Source organism: Schistocerca gregaria, chromosome 2 (assembly GCF_023897955.1).
Source record: "Schistocerca gregaria isolate iqSchGreg1 chromosome 2, iqSchGreg1.2, whole genome shotgun sequence".
In the NCBI taxonomy this organism is placed as follows: domain Eukaryota; kingdom Metazoa; phylum Arthropoda; class Insecta; order Orthoptera; family Acrididae; genus Schistocerca; species Schistocerca gregaria.
Genome location: NC_064921.1, coordinates 319968063 through 319988528, shown reverse-complemented (window position 1 = coordinate 319988528; position 20466 = coordinate 319968063). Strand labels below are relative to the sequence as shown.

Below are 20466 nucleotides of genomic sequence, written 5' to 3'. Positions count from 1 at the left end.
AAGTGAGAGACCAAACTTTCTGTGCTAGGCTTGTGCTTTAGTGGTATATTTGTTCACTGTCAATTTGTCAAACACCCCCAGCAATCCAATGTCCATATCATTGTTTGACCTTGGCTTTATAATTCTTAGATTCTGTTTCTTAAGATTCAGACAAAATAAATTATTGGAAATATTATTTCTGTTGTTGCTTTTCCATCCAGAGTTGCACAGAAAAGCAGTAAAATAACAAAGCACAAATCATAGGTGAACACTTAGAGATACAGCTGCTTATCCGGTAGTGAATGGCCCCTTCGATCTTGATGTACTAACAGTCATATTTATAAACTTACTGATCACAATTAAGTGTTATCACAGGAAAAAAGTGTGATTAATGAACACACATCAGATTTCTAGGCTGTCACACAGGAAATTTACTTGGTGTGTAAAAAAAATTACTTGGTGTGTAAAACATTATGGGTGTTAATTCCAAGTTTAATTTACATGATGGGTGTTGATTCCAAATTTAATTTACTTGTAGTTGGTTTTATTAATCTTTAACAGCTGCTTTTTCAAGGGAAGGAAAAAATGCAGTACAAAATGAATAAACTAAAAGAAATCACAACACCATGTACAAGGGACAGGGCATTATATGAAATTGTTAGGAAAATCAGAATAAAACTGATTTCCTATTACAAAAAAATACTGTGCTGTCTTATGTAAATCAATTAAAAATTAAAAATAAACTTTTCTATAGAGTCAAAAAATTAATAATTCAGATGATAAAATTTAATCCATATTTGCAACTGTTAAAAGAGGAATCAGAAAATTAGTTTAGAAAAATGAGACTTTTGTTATTAAAGAAAACACTAAAATGGCAACTGATAGACAGGTAGCCAATAAATTTAACAATCATATCCCGTCAGTGGTTCAGAAGGTTGACATGGGCAGCTGAAGGGAGAAAGCATTACTAAAACCCTGTTCTTCACATATAGTTAATGCATTCAGCTACATATGCAACACATCACTGCCAGACATACTTCCTAACAGACTGAAATATGCTGTTGTCATATACTAACACTTCCCAATAAGTTTCACTGCTTCTCACCTGCCTCTCCCACAATAAGATAATTAGTCTCGATTTGGATTCCAAATCAACACAACATGCTATTTTTTGGCTTCACAAATTGGATTGTACAAATTTTCAATGAAAACTATGCATGTTCAGATATTCAGTTAAAATTGACTGAACTGCATAGAAACTTAAATTAAGTTCATCAGCCATCTCCCTAATTGTTAAGTCTACGATCAGAGTGCACCAAATCATCAACTTTCGCAACATTTTCATTCATTTCTGGAGTGGGAGGACGGCTAGACCTTGGGTCATCTTCAAATGATTCGCGGCCATTTTTAAATCTGTAGAACCAGACAAAAACATTTGACTGGCTCATTCAATTATCTCCAAAAGCTGTTTTTAACAGTTCATAAGTCTCAGAAGCTGATTTCCGAATTTTAAAACAAAATTTCACATGAACTCGTTGCTCTGTATTTAAATCCATTTTCACACAGACAGAATACGGCAACAAGCCCTAACAGACCTGCACTCAACCAGTTGCCACAACGAACTGAATAAAGGAAACACAGTTTACTGTCAGAGGGCATTCAAGGACAAGACAAAGACTCACTACTCACCCTATGTGTACCTGACTGCCAAACCAGTAAGCTGTAGCGGATCCATTCTTAAAACTTTCCAATCACACCTCATATTAAATTTATTGCACTCTAAATACTGTCCATCACTAATTGTACGTTCTTACTTTCATGCAATTTAAATTTTCTTCCTCATTTATTGCTATTATTCAAGGGAAGAACTCCAGGTCATAAAAATCAGCATAGCAGCTACGAATATTTTCCAAATTAGGTAATAATATCCTTACGCATTCTAGAAAATGAACTGTTTCACTACGCAGAAGAAAATTCACTATTAAATTATTAAATATGGTTGCGGCAAGTTTTCTTTTCCTCATTAATAATTTATCAATCTAAGATTGTCCCTTTTAGAAACATGTGATTCACTTAATAAAATGACAGCTCTGTGCAACTAGCAAGTATTAGTATCTAGGGAATAAACTCTAATGTCGTTTTACAGCATGCTCATTTCTCTGTGTTTAGTCTGTAACAAGGTATGATTATTGAGATTTTTAAAATATTTCTACAAAACAAAATTTACAGACTACAATGTAACAACTACAATGTAACAACTACAGTAAGCGATATCACTACCTGTATCTCACTTATGCCAACTCTGTTCTTAAAATTTCAAAATTAGTATTATATTAGATATTGCACCATGAATGAAACTGATATTAGTCCTCGATTACCTCATGATATTTCTTCAAAGATGATATGAAGCAAGCTCGCAAACTATCTACCCATTCTTGGGCAGGACCTTGAATACAAACTTGGCTGTACCATCTAGTAACAGATTTGTTCAAGGATGATACAAATGCAGCAACACTGCTTCCTTTCCTGAGTGTGTCATGGTAGGAATCAATTCCTATCACCATTAAATTATCCTGAAGAAAAACAAAGAAGGATGAAAAAAGTAAAACAAAGCAAATCATCAATATGAAAGAGTAATTTTAGAACACCTGGAGGTAATGAAAGGGCTTGAAGGGCAATAATAACTACTCACCGAACACAGCTTTAAAGAAAAAAAAAATACTGTAAGAGCTCGTTAAAAAGCTGCACTTAAGCTATTTTTAATGGTGATATAAGTAAAAGTGGAACAATTTTTTCCAGCTGAAAAATCCATAAAAGAATGCTTCATAGCTTCATCTCCTGGGATTGTATAAATAATAGAAATCACTTTTCCACCTTTTAAATGCCTTTTCTCTAACACAGTGTGCCAGATAAAGTGACATAAGGAATGATCTGGTGCATACTACAGCTAATGACTTACATGCAGCATCCATTATCTGACTGAATCAACACTAGTTAATGGACTACTGCTTGCAGGAATGATATAATGCAATCAGTCGAGGTCTACGTGTAGAATCTTTGAGTAACAACCACAGCATCCTGGGTCTAAACCCAGTCTTAGCTTAACATTGCATAAAAATCATCTGCAACAGCAGCCAAAGGCTTCCATATAAGAAGTCACCCTCCTCCTGTCAACAGCCTAGTCAAAGGGGGCAGGGGAGCAGACAGAATTTCAGAACATCTTGCCCCTGGAGGTGGGAAACATTCTTACAAGGCAGAAAAATCAGCTAGTCAATGCCAAGGTTATGAAGAAGGGAATGGAAACCACTACGTTTAAGATGCATAATGTGTATCCACAGGAATTGTGACCTTTAACTGAAAAGGTATCATGATGATCTCTCCACTGGCAAAAGATTCCGGATTAGTCCTCCATTCTGGTCTCCAGAAGGGTACTGCCAAAGGGGAGGTAAATAAGAGATAAAGACTGAATAACAAAAGAGTATAACACTGTATAAGACTTGTGTACTTCACAAAAAAACATAGTAGCCTATGACTATAATATAAAAGAGTCACTGTTGGAATACCTGGGAATAACACTTTATAGGGATATGAAATGGAATGATCACATACACTCAGTCATGTGTAAAGCAGGTTGCAGACTTCTATTTATTGGTAGAATACTGGGAAAGTGCAATCAGTCTTCAAAGGGACTGCTTACAAATCACTCATACGACCGATTCTAGAATACTGCTGAACTGTGTGGGGCCCGTATCATATAGAACTAACAGGGGATATTGAATGTATACAGAATAGGATAGCATGAGTGTTCACAGGTTTTTTTGATCTGTGGCAGTGCCACAACAATACTGAATAAACTGAACTGGAAGATTCTTGAAGATAGAAGAATTATCTGAGAAAGTCTATTAACAAAGATTCAAGAACCGGCTTTATGAAATGATGACTCTAGGTAAGCACTACAATCACCCACATATCACTCACATAGGGATTGTGAGGCTAAGATTAGAATAATTACTGCATGCACAAGAGCATTCAAACAACCATTGTTCCTGCACTCGACATGTGAATGAAAGGAAGAAACCCTAGTAACTGGTACAATAGGACGGACCCTCTGCCACGCACCTCACAGTGGTTTCCTGATGTAGACATAGTGTTGAATGCTAAAAGTTTTATGTAATAGGGATGCTGGTAAATCCAGAGAGGAATGTAAATACCGTCTAGATATTGTTGGAGGTCAGTGAAATGAAAGAGAAATGATTCAAGGATTTATGGTCAGAAGAGTATAAACAGCAACAGGAAATGGTATAACACGAGCAGGATTTGTTATGGACAGGAAGACACCAAGAGAGCGAGTTTCTGTGAACAGTTCAGTGATATGATTATTCTTAACAGAATCAGAAGTAAACCACTACCAACAATAATAGTACTGGCATACATGCTGATGTCACAAGCACAAGATGAAAGAGTTAGGGAGAGAATATGAGGATACTGAATAGGTAATTCAGTGGGTAATGGGAGATGATGATCTAATAATGATAAGCAGTAGTAGGGGAAGGACTAGAAGAAAGGGTTACAAAAGAATATGGGCTTGGAAGTAGGAACAAGAAAGAAGGAAGAATAACTGAATCCTGTGGTAGATGTCAAATAGAAATAGAGAACACACTGTTGAAATATGGCAGTAGTATGCTTAGAAAAAGCATGGAGATAAGGGAAGATTCAAGCAGGATCACATCATGGTCATAAAGTTTTCAAACTTTAATAATTAAACTGTAAGGTATACGTAGGAGCAAGTACAAAGAAAAGGAACACCGTTAATCTGAACTAATTAGGACCGGACCTTGTTCGGATTACCGATTTGTTCGAATTAGCCGGAATTACGGTGACGAGTTTCTAGAACGAAGTATGCCAATCAGATAAGTAGGTACATCATGGTAACAAATGGGAACAAGACTCACTATCACTCGCTGCCCTTGTTCTTGTGCATTGACGAGACCTTTGTGGTGTTTGAAGTCAGTGCACTGTCAGTTGGCTCGCAAAGTGCTTGGTTACGTTAGTTATCAATCGCTGGCAGGCTTAAAAGTTGTATTGTATTCGTTCAGTTATAGTGGTGTATTTTCATCATGAGTAAATGGAAACATACAACGTTAACTCTCAAAGAAAAACTTAATGCTTTGAAGCGGATAGACATTGGTGAGAATGTATCTAAACTAGCAACGGAACTGGGTATTGGCAAAGCATCCATTTGTGATTGGAAGAAGAACCAAGTGAAGCTTGAACAGTCCTGTGCAAAGTCTTCGGAAAAAACACTCGAAATTCAACAGACTTTGAAACAGTCACAGTACGATAAAGCGGATGGAGCTCTTTTCCTTTGGCTTACACAGGAAAGAGAAAGGGGAACTCATTTGAGTGGAGCACTGGTTCAGGAGAAGCCTCTTTACCTGAACAAGTTAATAATAGTGATGAGCCTTTTAGTGCGAGTAAGGGTTGGTTGCACCGACTCAAAAAAACGTCATGGAATCCATCAGCTAACAATTACTGGAGAGTAGCTTTCTCCTGACTGTGATGCAGTGAAGGAAGACTTGGCGAGTTTATAAAAAATGATAAGAGAGGGAAAGTATTCTCTCCAACAAATTTATAACACTGACGAGACTGGCCTGAATTTTAGGGCATTGCCAACAAAAAGCCTGGCATCAAAAGCAGACAACCATGCTCCTGGTTTTAAAATGTGCAAAGATCGTGCGACTTTATTAGCGTGCAGCAATGCTGCTGGTAATCACTAACTGCCTTTAATGCTGATCGGCGAATCTTCTAGGCCCAGAGCTTTTAAAAACTGCAACATGAAGTCCCTGCCTGTATAGTATTGCAACCAGAGAAAAGCATGGATGGATGATAAGCTGCTCAAAGAATGGTTTCACGGCTGGTTTGTTCTCTCTGTTTGACGGTTTTTCAAGGAAAATCATTCGTCTCTCCATGCAATCCTTTTGATTGATAACGCACCATTTCACACCAGCACTGAGGAATTATGTGATGGAGAAACTGTGGCGAAGTTTTTGCTGCTGAAAGTTACATCACTTCTACAGTCGATGGATCAGGGTGTACTACAAACATTAAAAGTGATTTACAGAAAAGATTTTTTTAAGAATGCTGATCCAAGATGATAGCATTCCTTTAGCGGACAAAATAAAGAAAAAAAAGACCAATGGAAAGGGTGTTGTTTATTGGGCCGCTGAGGCATGACAGAATATTTCAGAAAATACTCTGAGAAAATCGTGGAGAAAACTGTGAACATCTCTTGAATTTCAGGACGACCTAGTTGAAAATTAAGAGGAACACAATAGAACATGATTATCTTTTTAACTGGTTATACGAAAGACTTTTGCTTACGTACATTATTTGCAACATTGAACATGATCAGAATGAAGAAGGAAATGCACATTTGCACGTGTCAGCACTCAACCACTGCCTTTGTGACAATTACGAAGGAAGTGTCCAAGATCTGACAGACGCACAAACACACATGTGGGTATATCTCTTTGTGTCAATCATATCCAAAGGTGTAAATAAATCACAGAAGAAAAAGTCTTTCGTAAAGCCACATTAAAAAGGTATTTGTGTTCTAATGTGAGACTTATTATTGATAAGCATAATAAAATTACAGTGAAGTAACACAATTGTGGTTAAAACACCAAGCTGGCAGCCTTCGTAAACTGAGAACAATAGGCACAAAATCTACAGCTTCTTGCTGACAATATCACTTGGTCACACACATTCTGGGTGGAGGGCGGAAACTGTCACGTTATGGCGCATCTGGAGGAGCAATGTTTACACCTGACATCAGGTTGTACTACACTAAGACTGCATGCCTACTACGATTAATGTATTTCACATGAAATAACAGCGAATACTGAGAGCCCATTGTAGACAGGGCCCTCTTCAAAAGCAGTGTTTATATAAATAAATGAGAGTGAAATTAAATTAAAACTGTTATAATACAACATACTGAGCAGAAGGAATGTTGCTATTAGAGTGACTATTGTCAGATAATGCTTATCATTAATGCATTCACTCAGTGGACTTTCCCACCCTTTCAAACACAGCAATTTTATAATACAGGGGGCTGTGACCCAGCACACCGACAATGAAAATCTAGTTGTGACTCTTCAAGCTTTCCTGGTGGATGTGTTGTAAATAGTCTTCATGGATTTGCCACCGGATCACAATGTGCAAATTCCACAATAATTCCTCGGAGCAACTGTCCGACATCTTCTGGTGGTTCAACTTTGCTCATGGCTAGGTAAGACTGACAGTATCCGCTCACCGACGTCCCGTTTTTAGAACATGTGCGTGAAGAATGCGCAGCCACAGAAATCGCGCATGCACAGTGATTTGCCCTATTCAAGCTCCCACTGTCGAAAATTGCAGAGTGGCTCTCCCGAACATGCGTTGTATGCTGTGTTTGTCAACAGTGCGACCTCATGTTTCTCACCAACAGCCGGACGGGCCTGTTATCGAAGAATCTTGATTTTCGCATCACGATTTAATAGCAGCCAATGCAAGGTTCTAGGCTGTGCTCAGTTGAGATCCCATATCCTTGTTGATGAGATTATCGGCTGTGCGGATATGTATTGCTTCCTTAATGAAGCAGTCCCAGAAAGATGATGCCGGGGATAAAACTTCCGTCTTTTCATAAATCATACGATGTCCTGTATTCAGGCAGTGTTCCACAATTGCCGAGTTTACCGGTTGACAACGGCGTGTATGACGCTGTTGTCCATCACAGCATTCTTGTACTGTGCGGCATGTCTGGCCTATTTAAGTTGCCCCACATCTACATCTACATCCATACTCCGCAAGCCACCTGACAGTGTGTGGCGGAGAGTACCCTGAGTACCTCTATCGGTTCTCCCTTCTATTCCAGTCTCGTATTGTACGTGGAAAGAAGGCTTGTCGGTATGCTTCTGTGTGGGCTCTAATCTCTCTGATTTTATCCTCATGGTCTCTTCGCGAGATATACATAGGTGGGAGCAATATACTGCTTGACTCTTCGGTGAAGGTATGTTCTCGAAACTTTAACAAAAGCCCATACCGAGCTGCTGAGCCTCTCTCCTGCAGATTTTTCCACTGGGGTTTATCTATCATCTCCGTAACGCTTTCGCGATTGCTAAATGATCCTGTAACGAAGCGCGCTGCTCTCCGTTGGATCTTCTCTATCTCTTCTATCAACCCTATCTGGTGCGGATCCCACACTGCTGAGCAGTACTCAAGCAGTGGGCGAACAAGCGTACTGTAACCTACTTCCTTTGTTGTCGGATTGCATTTCCTTAGGATTCTTCCACTGAATCTCAGTCTGGCATCTGCTTTACAGACGATCAACTTTATATGATCATTCCATTTTAAATCACTCCTAATGCGTACTCCCAGATAATTTATGGAATTAACTGCTTCCGATTGCTGACCTGATATTTTGTAGCTAAATGATACGGGACCTATCTTTCTATGTATTCGCAGCACATTACACTTGTCTACATTGAGATTGAATTGCCAATCCCTGCATCATGCGTCAATTCGATGCAGATCCTCCCGCATTTCAGTACAATTTTCCATTGTTGCAACTCTCAATACACCACAGCATCATCTGCAAAAAGCCTCAGTAAACTTCCGATGTCATCCACCAGGTCATTTATGTATATTGTGAATAGCAACGGTCCTATGACATTCCCCTGCGACACACCTGAAATCACTCTTACTTCGGAAGACTTCTCTCCATTGAAAATGACATGGTGCGTTCTGTTATCTAGGAACTCCTCAATCCGATCACACAATTGGTCTGATAGTCCGTATGCTCTTACTTTGTTCATTAAACGACTGTGGGGAACTGTGTCAAACGCCTTGCGGAAGTCAAGAAACACGGCATCTACCTGGGAACCCGTGTCTATGGCCCTCAGAGTCTCGTGGACGAATAGCGCGAGCTGGGTTTCACATGACCGTCTCTTTCGAAACCCATGCTGATTCCTACAGAGTAGATTTCTAGTCTCCAGAAAAGTCATTATACTCGAATATAATACGTGTTCCAAAATTCTACAACTGATCGACGTTAGAGATATAGGTCTATAGTTCTGCACATCTGTTCGACGTCCCTTCTTGAAAACGGGGATGACCTGTGCCCTTCTCCAATCCTTTGGAACGCTTCGCTCTTCTAGAGACCTTCGGTACACCGCTGCAAGAAGGGGGCAAGTTCCTTCGCATACTCTGTGTAAAATCGAACTGGTATCCCATCAGGTCCAGCGGCCTTTCCCCTTTTGAGCGATTTTAATTGTTTTTCCATCCCTCTCTCATCTACCATTTTGTCATCTGTGCGACAATCTAGAGAAGGAACTACAGTGCAGTCTTCCTCTGTGAAACAGCTTTGGAAGAAGACATTTAGTATTTCGGCCTTTAGTCTGTCATCCTCTGTTTCAGTACCATTTTGGTCACAGAGTGTCTAGAAATTTTGTTTTGATCCACCTACTGCTTTGACATAAGACCAAACTTTCTTAGGATTTTCTGCCAAGTCAGTACACAGAACTTTACTTTCGAATTCATTGAACGCCTCTCGCATAGCCCTTCTCACACTACATTTCGGTTCTCGTAATTTTTGTTTGTCTACAAGGCTTTGGCTATGTTTATGTTTGCTGTGAAGTACCCTTTGCTTCCGCAGCAGTTTTCTAACTCGGTTGTTGTACCACGGTGGCTCTTTTCCATCTCTTACGATCTTGCTTGGCACATACTCATCTAACGCATATTGTACGATGGTTTTGAACTTTGTCCACTGATCCTCAACACTATCTGTACCTGAGACAAAACTTTTGTGTTGAACCGTCAGGTACTCTGAAATCTGCTTTTTGTCACTTTTGCTAAACAGAAAAATCTTCCTACCTTTTTTAATATTTCTATTTACGGTTGAAATCATCGATGCAATAACCGCTTTATGATCGCTGATTCCCTGTTCTGTGTTAACTGATTCAAATAGTTCGGATCTGTTTGTCACCAGAAGGTCCAATATGTTATCGCCACGAGTCGGTTCTCTATTTAACTGCTGAAGGTAGTTTTCAGATAAAGCACTTTAAAAAATTTCACTGGATTCTTTTTCCCTGCCGTCTGTTATGAACGTTTGAGTCTCCCAGTCTATATTCGGCAAATTAAAATCTCCACCCAGAACTATAACATGGTGGGGAAATCTACTCGAAATATTTTCCAAATTATTCTTTAGGTGCTCGCACTGACAAGGAATGTCGTCCACACCACATTTCCTCAGTCCAAGGTCATTAACTGAACCCAACAGGTTTCTCAGTTTTGCAGATGGTTGAAAAACACACTTAATTCCATATCTTCCAAGGACTCTTCCGATTCTTGACGACATGGCACCAAAATATGCGAAAAAGGTCAAAGTGGTGGGTGTCTTCATATCTTCATTCAGCTCCACGGACTGAACTCGCCTAGGCCTGAATGCACTATGTATCTGTCTCTCAGAATAACCGTTTTGTTGGAACACTGTCTTCACATGTTGTATTTAACTTGACAGGCGCTCAGGATGCTCTGTGAACTAACGTACGTAATGCACTACCGCATTGTGCAGGATGATGGCAGCTTGTGGAAGACGCTGTGCCCCAAGATTCCATCTGCTTTCCTTTGTACCAACACACCAAGAAACGGTAAAGTACCATCTTTTTCCACTTCCATTGTGAAGTTTATATTCGGATGGAGCGAATTCAGATGCTGAAGAAATGTAGGTAGAGTATCAAGTACATGTGGCCACACCACAAATGTATCATCCACATTCTGCAAAAAACAAAAGGGTTTGAGAGTGGCTGACTATAGTGCTTTTTCTCCAAAGTCCTCCATAAAATAATTGGCCACCACAGGAGACAGAGGGCTTCCCACGTAAGTTTTGGTGTTGTGTCTTTATTTATGAAGGTGCCCTTGCAGGACTCTTTGGAGCTCGTTACAAGAAGTTTGAGGAGGACATAGTAGCATTATTCAAACACATGCTTACTTCAATATACTTCTTATTTCAAAACCAATATTTTGAACAAGTGGATGGTGTCGCCATGGGAAGCCCCCTGTCTCCTGTGGTGGCCAATTATTTTATGGAGGACTTTGGAGAAAAAGCACTATAGTCAGCCACTCTCAAACCCTCTTGTTTTTTGCAGTATGTGGATGATAAGTTTGTGGTGTGACCACATGGACTTGATACTCTACCTACATTTCTTCACCATCTAAATTCGCTCCATCCGAATATAAACTTCACACTGGAAGTGGAAAAAGATGGTACTTTACCGTTTCTTGGTGTGTTGGTACAAAGGAAAGCAGATGGAACCTTGGGACACAGCGTCTTCTGCAAGCCAACGCATACAGATATGTATCTGCAGGCCACAAGCTGCCATCATCCTGCACAATGCGGTAGTGCATTACGTACGTTAGTTCATAGAGCATCCTGAGAGCCCCGATAAAACGGTTATTCTGAGACGCAGATACGTAATGCATTCACACCTAGGCGAGTTCAATCTATGGAGTTGAATGAAGACAGGAAGACATCCACCACTTTGGCATTTTTCGCATATTTTGGTGCCATGTCGTCAAGAATCGGAAGAGTCCTCGAAAGATACGGAATTAAGTGTGTTTTTCAACCGTCCGCAAAGTTGAGAAACCTTTTGGGTTCGCTTAAGGATGACCTTCGACTGAGCAAATGTGGTGTGTACAAGATTCTTTGTCAGTGTGGGGCAGCGTATATAGGCCAGACATGCTGCACAGTACAAGAATGCTGCGATGAACACCAGTGTCATACACGCCTTCGTCAACTGGAAAAGTCGGCAATTGCAGAACACTGCCTGAATACAGAACATCCTACGATTTATGAAAAGACGGAAGTTTTAGCCCCGGCATTGTCTTTTTGGAACTGCGTCATTAAGGAATCAATACATTTCGGTACAGCTGATAATCTCATCAACAAGGATACAGGATTTCAACTGAGCACAGCCTGGAACCCTGCATTTGCTGCTATTAAATCACAATGTGAAAATCAAGATTCTTCTACAAAAGGCCAGTCATAACACTGGCCTAGTACTGCTGTTGGTGAGAAACATTTGGCCGCACTGTTGACAAACGCAGCGTACAGCACACATGCGGGAGAGCCGCTCTTCGATTTTCGGCACAGGGAGTTTGAACAGGGTAAATCATTGTGCATGCATGATTTCTGTGGGTGCGCATTCTACATGCACGTGTTCTAAAAACTGGACACCTGTGTACGGATACCGTCAGTTGTACCTAGCCACGAGCAAGTTTGAACAACCTGATGATGTTGGACAGTTGCTCCGAGGAAATATTAGGGAATTCACACAATGTGATTCGGCGGCAAACCCATGAAGGCTATTTACAATGAAAATCTTGCTTACTGTGCTAATGCTATGTTACATGATCATTAACTTTGTGTATAATCTAGATTTTCTCCTTTGTTCCAATTTAATTTTGAACAGGAAAACAAAGCATTTTTTTGAAAAAATCTGTATGAGAACCAATGTTAAAAGTCGTGATAATGTCAAAGAAAACTAAGTGCAGGAAACGTTGTAAGACAGAATCATTACCCTATTTACTCGAATCTAAGCCACACTCGAATCTAACCCGCACCTGAAATTTGAGACTCGAAATTCAAGGGGAGAGAAAAGTTTTAGACCGCACCTTCAAATCGAAACAACGCTGGCCCATTGTAATATGAGACACAATTTAAGTCAAATGAACGACGATACAGCTACAGTATTTTGGTTCGAGTTGTAAGCTTAGCAGTTAAGCTTTACCAGGTAGGCATTGCTATGCGTCAGGTGCTCTGTCCGTATTTATACAGCTACCCTTCCTTTTTCACATGCTTCGTCTGGTTTGAAGTGATTGCTTATTTTTCTTTGTTCTGATAAGTGCCATTCTCTTTGGTATAGGTTCTTACATCACTCTATGCTGAAAATGCATTATTGTATTGTGTCATGTATTGTTTGTCGTATTCTGATAATGAGTGTTTACGGCCTGTCGCCACTCGCAGCATGACTTGGTTTTGTGCGCGCTACTGCCGCTTACAATTAAAAGAAAAGAGAGGAATCATCTCATTAGCAAAACAATGGCAAGAGACTGCTATTTGTTGTTACTTACACTGCTGCTTTCTTTGATAATGATAAACAATAACAAAATTATAGACTGCGTATGATAGAATATGTTCTAAACGAGAGTTTATCAAACATTTTTCTCCATTTGAAAATCTTTGCAGACGCCTCTTTAGTACATTACATTCTGCACAGAAATTAGAGTCATCTTAGATTTAAAAATCTAGTCAGTTGCCGTGCTTCATTTCTTACTGTATCACTATTCAGCATAAGAATAATATGAATATAAACATGACATGATATGTATATCCTTCCGCGTTTGCTGTTGTCTCACTCTTAGTTTCATAGTTTATTAGGCAGACAGGATTTAAGTGAGATAGCAGCAAACATGAAAGAATACATGGGAAAAAGTTTACATTCTTATTATTCTTATGGTGAAGAGAATACCTCATATGATTCACAATTCATAAAAGTTCCTATTAGCAACCATCTCTTGTCACAGGTAGGAAAAAATTCAGAGCATAGAGTTAACCATATTGACAGACAAACATCCCAAACAGTCTTGCAAGTCGGATTTTCGTAGTACATTGAAAGGCTGCTACATTCGAAGATGAACAATACGGAATTTGTATTTACTTCATTGGATTGTTGTTGTTGTGGTCTTCAGTCCTGAGACTCGTTTGATGCAGCTCTCCATGCCACTCTATCCTGTGCAAGCCCCTTCTTCTCCCAGTACCTGCTGCAACCTACATCCTTCTGAATCTGCTTAGTGTATTTATCTCTTGGTCTCCCTCTACGATTTTTACCCTCCACGCTGCCCTCCAATACTAAATTGGTGATCCCTTGATGCCTCAGAACATTTCCTACCAGCCGATCCCTTCTTCTCGTCAAGTTGTGCCACAAACTTCTCTTTTCCCCAAACCTATTCAATACCTCCTCGTTAGTTATGTGATCTACCCATCTAACCTTCAGCATTCTTCTGTAGCACCACATTTCGAAAGCTTCTATTCTCTTCTTGCACAAACTATTTATCATCCATGTTTCACTTCCATACATGACTACACTCCATACAAATACTTTGAGAAACGACTTCCTGACACTTAAATCTATACTCTATGTTAACAAATTTCTCTTCTTCAGAAACGCTTTCCTTGCCATAGCCAATCTACATTTTATATCCCCTCTACTTCGACAATCATCAGTTATTTTGCTCCCCAGATAGCAAAAGTCCTTTACTACTTTAAGTGACTCATTTCCTAATCTAATTCCCTCAGCATCACCCGACTTAATTTGACAACTTTCTATTATCCTCGTTTTGCTTTTGTTGATGTTCATCTTATACCCTCCTTTCAAGACACTGTCCATTCCCTTCAACTGCTCTTCCAAGTCCTTTGCTGTCTCTGACATTCAGTGGATAATGTATGAAAATGCAGTGGTCGAAACTCGGGGCAGAGAAAAAAGCTTGTCTTCCACCTTTTTTTAAAATTTATTTACTGACGCAGAGGTTATGGCGCCAGTATTTATCTTTGTGCCTTCAAAGCATGCCTGTGTAGCGCTACATATATTCAACGGTACACGTTAATTGTGCCTACACCTACCAACATTTTTCAGAACTTTCGCTTACTTTGCACTTGATTCTAAGCTGGATTACAAAAACCGGATAGAAAGTGCGCCTTAGATTCGAGTAAATACGGTAATTACAGGAAAGTGTTGTATTGATAGAATAGGACTTCTGCTGGGGGAAATAAAATGCAGTAACATAAAAATGGGGTTTTACTGTAGTTACAAACTGCTCTATTGATTTGTAAGCAATGTAACTGCTGCAACTAGCTGAATTTATTGCAGAACTTAAGTACAGCAGAACCTCAACTAACCATAACTTTTGGGACCAGGTGGTGGTCAGATTGCTATGGTGATCAGATTACCAGATGGGAATGCAGTTGTCTTTTACAGAGGTCCGCACATTGTAATAAATTATAATTAAGTAAGAAAAATTACATTTCTAATTAAAGGAAGGGCAAACAAAAGAAGGTAGACACAATGATTTCAAGAAGAGTGAAATGTTTTCTTGTTTTAATTCCTTAATCTTTGACTTAGCTGCTGTACCATGCTACTTCTTCGCCAACATTATGTCCATAGTTGTGGTGGTTAGCTGTTGTTCAAAATATTTAAGGGCAGTTTTTGAATACATCATATGCTGGAAAGTGGTTGTTGTTCTTATCTTGTTCCATTTTTTTATCATCTGACTCATCTTGCTCAACGCTATACTGTTGCAAGAAAAGATTAATTATCTGGCCATGTTCAATTTCATAATTGGTAACAGCAGCTGTGTTACCTTCTGCTTGTCATTCCTCTACATTAGCATGCTGGATATCATTCTGAAGAGCCTGCCCTTCACTGGAAAATGAGAGACGAAGGTATCTAGTGGATAATGTTGGAAGCTCCACAAGGTAGTTTCCGGATGATACTGTTGTACGTAAGAAGGTTACATCAAAAGACTGCAGCGATTTGCAGGAGGACCTGCAGATGATACATGAATGGTACACTGACTATCAACTGTCCCTGAATGCAAATAAAATATAACCTACTGCACATACACAGGAGAAGAAACCAATACTGTACACCTGTACTAGGGGCAACAAATTGCTATAAAAAGTAATTATTGTAATCTATCTAAGAACTACCATCATCAGGAGTAACTTTCAACAGAATGACAACATAAAACTACTAATTTATCCACAGAAGTGGCAGCTTACGAAACTATTATTCACAATTTTGGGCATTGCTTATCAGTGTGGGATCCTTACCACATTGCATTACCAGAAGACAGAGAGAAGATGAAACAAAGTGTAGTGTGTTTCATCACAGGACCATTTAGTCAGCATGTGAGCATTACAGAGACACCAACGGACTGCAGATACTGACTCTAAAAGAGAAGCACTGTTCATTACAGAGAGAGGTTTACTACTGAAATACTGAGAGTTGTTCTGGGAAGCGTTTAACAACATATTACATACTTCCACATACATCTGGCAAAATGACAATGAGGAAATTTGAGAAATTAAAGCTAATATGGAGATTTACCGACAATCATTCTTCAGAAATGCCATTTGCAAATGGAAAGAAAAAGTGGGTGATCAAATGGAGGTACCGGAGGTACCCTCAAAGAAGTACCATCAGATGGCTTGCTGTGTACTGATGTAGATGTAAATGTTGAAACGTTCAAGAAAAATCTATACAATCATGAATGTGAAGGTTAAGAAAGGGACAAATAATGTAATAGATTACACTATAGCTAGACTTGATTCACACACCGTAGTAATACATGAAAGGCTCCTTTCAAAACACTGAGACAATATACTCCAAACATTGAAAAAGACAGAGGACAGGATGACGACGATTGCTGTGAGAACAGGTTCAACAAGAGGAACTAAGAAACATAGGTGGTCAAACCATGGTGGATGCCTTGACAAAATGGAATCAGGAATGGCAAGAGTGGCATTTTCACAACAAAGAACACAGATTTTTAAAATTTAAGGTAGTTCGATGACAAACAGCAAAAGCGACATGAAACATTAAGCGTATATATTATAGAAGACTAAATCAGTTGAACTTCAAAAGGATCTTCAGAAAAACAAGACTCAAGAATTCTACAAAGTGTTTCAATACAACTTCTCTAAGTACAACCAACCAAAACTTAGTTATTGAAAATAAAATGGAAAGCCAGCGTTCAACAAAGAGAACTGAATTATTAGCTAAATATTTTGAGGAACTACTAAACTGTGATGAACCAAAAGTGTGTTTACATCTAAAATTCCGAAGTGAAGCCACCAGGTAAGAAGGAATCATTCAAGATGTGAATAACAACATAGCAGCTGGCGAAGATAGAGTGGTCACAGAGTTGTGGAAACTAGCTGATGGAAATCTAATGCAAACATTGAAACAAGTAAAGCAGACTATGTGGCTAATCATAAGAATTTCTAGAGGGTTGGAAGCGTTAATTCAGGTTTTACATAAGAAAGGAGATTAAACTGATGCCATCAACTACAGAGGAATATCAATGTTCCCTGTTCATACAAGATCCTTTCTAAAACACTGCATAATAGGTTACAGGTGCACACAGATGACGAGATTGAAGAGTATTGAGGTGGATTTCTGGAGGGAAGGTCATTTGAGGAACACATCCTGCATCTTAAGCTCAGAATCCAAAACAGAATAACAAGATACATGCCCTTTGTCACTGTGTTACTGGACTTTACAAAGGCATACCACTCTGTTGACAGAACATCAACGATTCAGATATGGGAAGAATTTGGTGTAGATATAAAACAAGAAATATAATTTGATTACTACTAATGAATACATAATATGAAGGTAGAGTTTTAGCTAATATGTCTGAAACTTTTGATGTACAAACAAGTGTTACACAAGGAGATGTTCTGTTGCCTATTTTACATTACGGAAAAATTAAAATAGTCAATAAAAGTAAATATCTTGGTGAGGTAATACTGAAGAACGGCTGTGAGACATGGGGCTAATAAACTCAGAACAAGGAAGTGGAAATGGTCTTTCAGTTACCAGTAAACACAATAAGATCCACCTCCTCAGCAAAGTTGTGCACAGTAAGATCCACCTCCTTTGTAGCAAAGTTACAACACTATGTTATGGTAATAAAATGTTTATACTCAGCCGAATGCCTGCATTTGAGTGAGACCAGAAATACAAAACAAGGAAAAGAAAGAGGAGAGTCCTAAGCAAAATAATGGGGCCAATAAAACACGATGAATATATGAATAAGAGTAATGAAGATCTGTACAAAAAAATTGAATGACTAGATGTAATGGTGGGAAAATGTAGAATGATGTTTTATAACCATCTGGTTCAAACTAATAAAAATAGGATACGCAACAGAATTTTTGAATATGTCAACCATAAAAGAAATCCCTCTGGTTGCCCCGAGGAATCAGTAGTAATCTGAAACAGGTGAAGAAAATGAAATTCTGTTCAGAGATACATTTTTACAGATTTTAGGTTCTCATCTCCAGAGTGAACTAAAAAAAGAAAAAACTTGAGATCAGTAGTGAAAAGTTCAGAAACAACAACAAACTGATCAAATGTAGAAGTACTGAAAAGAAAGTAAACCAACAGAACAAGCCAGAAACTGTGCCCCTCCTGGACTGTCCAGTTTACTACTAACTATGCAACGTATTTGGATCATCTGACTAAGTTTTGATGAGTTAGGAACGGGGAAGGAGGCAACCATAAAGAAAAATGGGTAGGGGGGTATGGTCTGAATGAGATACATAGTAACTCATCAACAGAACAAGCTGAGAATGGTACCTCTCCTGATTTGTTCATTTGACTTCTAACTATGTAACATATTCAGATCATATGATGATGATTCATTATGAAGTCAAAACCAATCTTGATATAACATAAAAGAAGACTAACATATCAAAATATTGTACACAGAAAGGACACCTAAAAGTGTCACTTTCATCAAACATGATAGGAAAACTTCTGAAATCACATTCTGGATTGCATCAACTATCAATGAATAAAGTGGTAAAAGGTTGAAAATTCCATCACAGCATGAATTAGAGTAAGATAGAAAGATTTATTATGTTGATATTTTCCTTACAAGCTATAAAAAAACTGGAGGAGAGAGAACAGCAATGAATCACTGCACAAAGCTTACCATGAAAAAGAAGCTCCTCTTTTTTTCTTTTATTTATTTATTTACTTCATAGATTAATTACATATTGTGACAATTTCTGTTGAAATTCATTGTGTTAAAATAATCAGGAAAACTGTCAGTCATGCTGTTTTTCTCCACCCCCTTTGAAACAAATTAAGCATTCTGCAACAACAGGGCTCATGTTCACGAGCAAACTTCTGTAATTAGTTACAACTAGAATACAACAAACTGCATACATTCCTTTTGATTATGTCAGGGTTTTTAGACAATTCAACATCTCCATTATTATTGCCTGTATGAAAATACTTAAGATATATAATTACTTCAGAGATAATTTAGGATTTGTTTAATTACATCCAATTCCTTCACTTTACAAAGCGAGCTTGCTTCTTGTTATTCACCAAACACCTTCAATCTTTACAAGTAGCAAGAAATTATATACTTTATTTCGAAAGTTTTGTTTAATGACAGTATTATGAAAATAATAGACTGCTACTCACCATATAGCTGATATGGTGAGTCATAGACAGCCACAACAGACAGACTACTAAACACACAAGAAGGCCTTCTTCTGAAAGAGACACACACGTGACCACTGCCTCTCGCAGGCAACACCATGCTGCGAGCAACTGTGCATGATGGGAGAAGCAATCTGGGTGGTGAGGGTAAGGAGGCAGCTGTGGCGGCTAGGAAGAGCAGGGTATGAGTGGGGGACAGTAAAATCCTATTTATGGGAGCATACAGGGACGAGATGGATGGAGGGTGTGGCTTCGGCAACTAGGTGCTTTTAGGAGGTCGGACAGAGGGCGGGATGGGGTAAATGAGAGAATTAAAAAGACACGTGGGCACACTTTTAAAACAAAAGTCTGTGGAGTCAGAAAAAATAAAGGATAGGTGGGTGAAGGACAATAGCTAATGAAGGCTGAGGCCAGGAGGGTTACGGGAACATGAGATAATTTGCAGGGAGAGTTCCCAACTGTGCAATTCAGAAAAGTACTTGTTGATAGCGAGGATCCAGGGGACACAACTGTGAAGTAGTTATTAAAATAAAGACTGCTGCAATGGTCAGTATGCTCAGCAACTGGGCGTGCCAGCTTTTCCTTGGCCACAGTTCGTCAGTGGCCATTCATGCAAACAGCCTGTTGGTTGCCATTGATGCACAGAACACAGCTTACCTTTTAAATCACATAACTGGTTTTCAAAGGTAGCCCTCCCTTTGATGGGATGTATGATGCTTGTGACCAAATTGGATAATTGGTGGTGGGAGGATGTGTGGGATAGGTCATGCATCTAGGTCTATTACAGAGATACGAGCCAAGAGGCAAGGGCTTCGGAAGCAAGCATTGTGTAGGGATGGAAAAGGATAGTGTGTAGGTTCAGTGGGTGGCCGAATACCACTATGGGAGTGGTGGGAAGGATAGTGGATAGGACATTCCTCATTTCAGGTCACAACGAGAAAGAGCCAAGACCCTGGTGGAGAGTATGATTCAATTGCTACAGTCCTGTGTGACACAGTAACAAGCAGAACGCTCCTCTGTGGGACTTTGGGAGGTGGTGAGTGACTGGAGAGACTGGAGGGTAATTACTGTCTGTAAAGGCCTCAGTAGGATCTTTAGTACATTTCGAGATGGGTTTGGGGTTCCTCTACATGGCCATGAATAGGTCAGT

The 20466-nt window shown here is 39.2% G+C and overlaps 1 protein-coding gene across 2 annotated transcripts in view; it reads right to left on the bottom strand.

The window, feature by feature from the left end:
* LOC126336956 (piwi-like protein Ago3) overlaps positions 1-20466 on the bottom strand; it is a 221814-nt gene that overhangs the window by 41403 nt on the left and 159945 nt on the right. For both annotated transcript variants that reach the window (XM_050001156.1, XM_050001157.1), the window contains one exon: positions 2358-2552. In XM_050001156.1, the coding sequence (XP_049857113.1) occupies positions 2358-2552 (195 nt within the window). The remainder of the gene's footprint in view (positions 1-2357; positions 2553-20466) is intronic.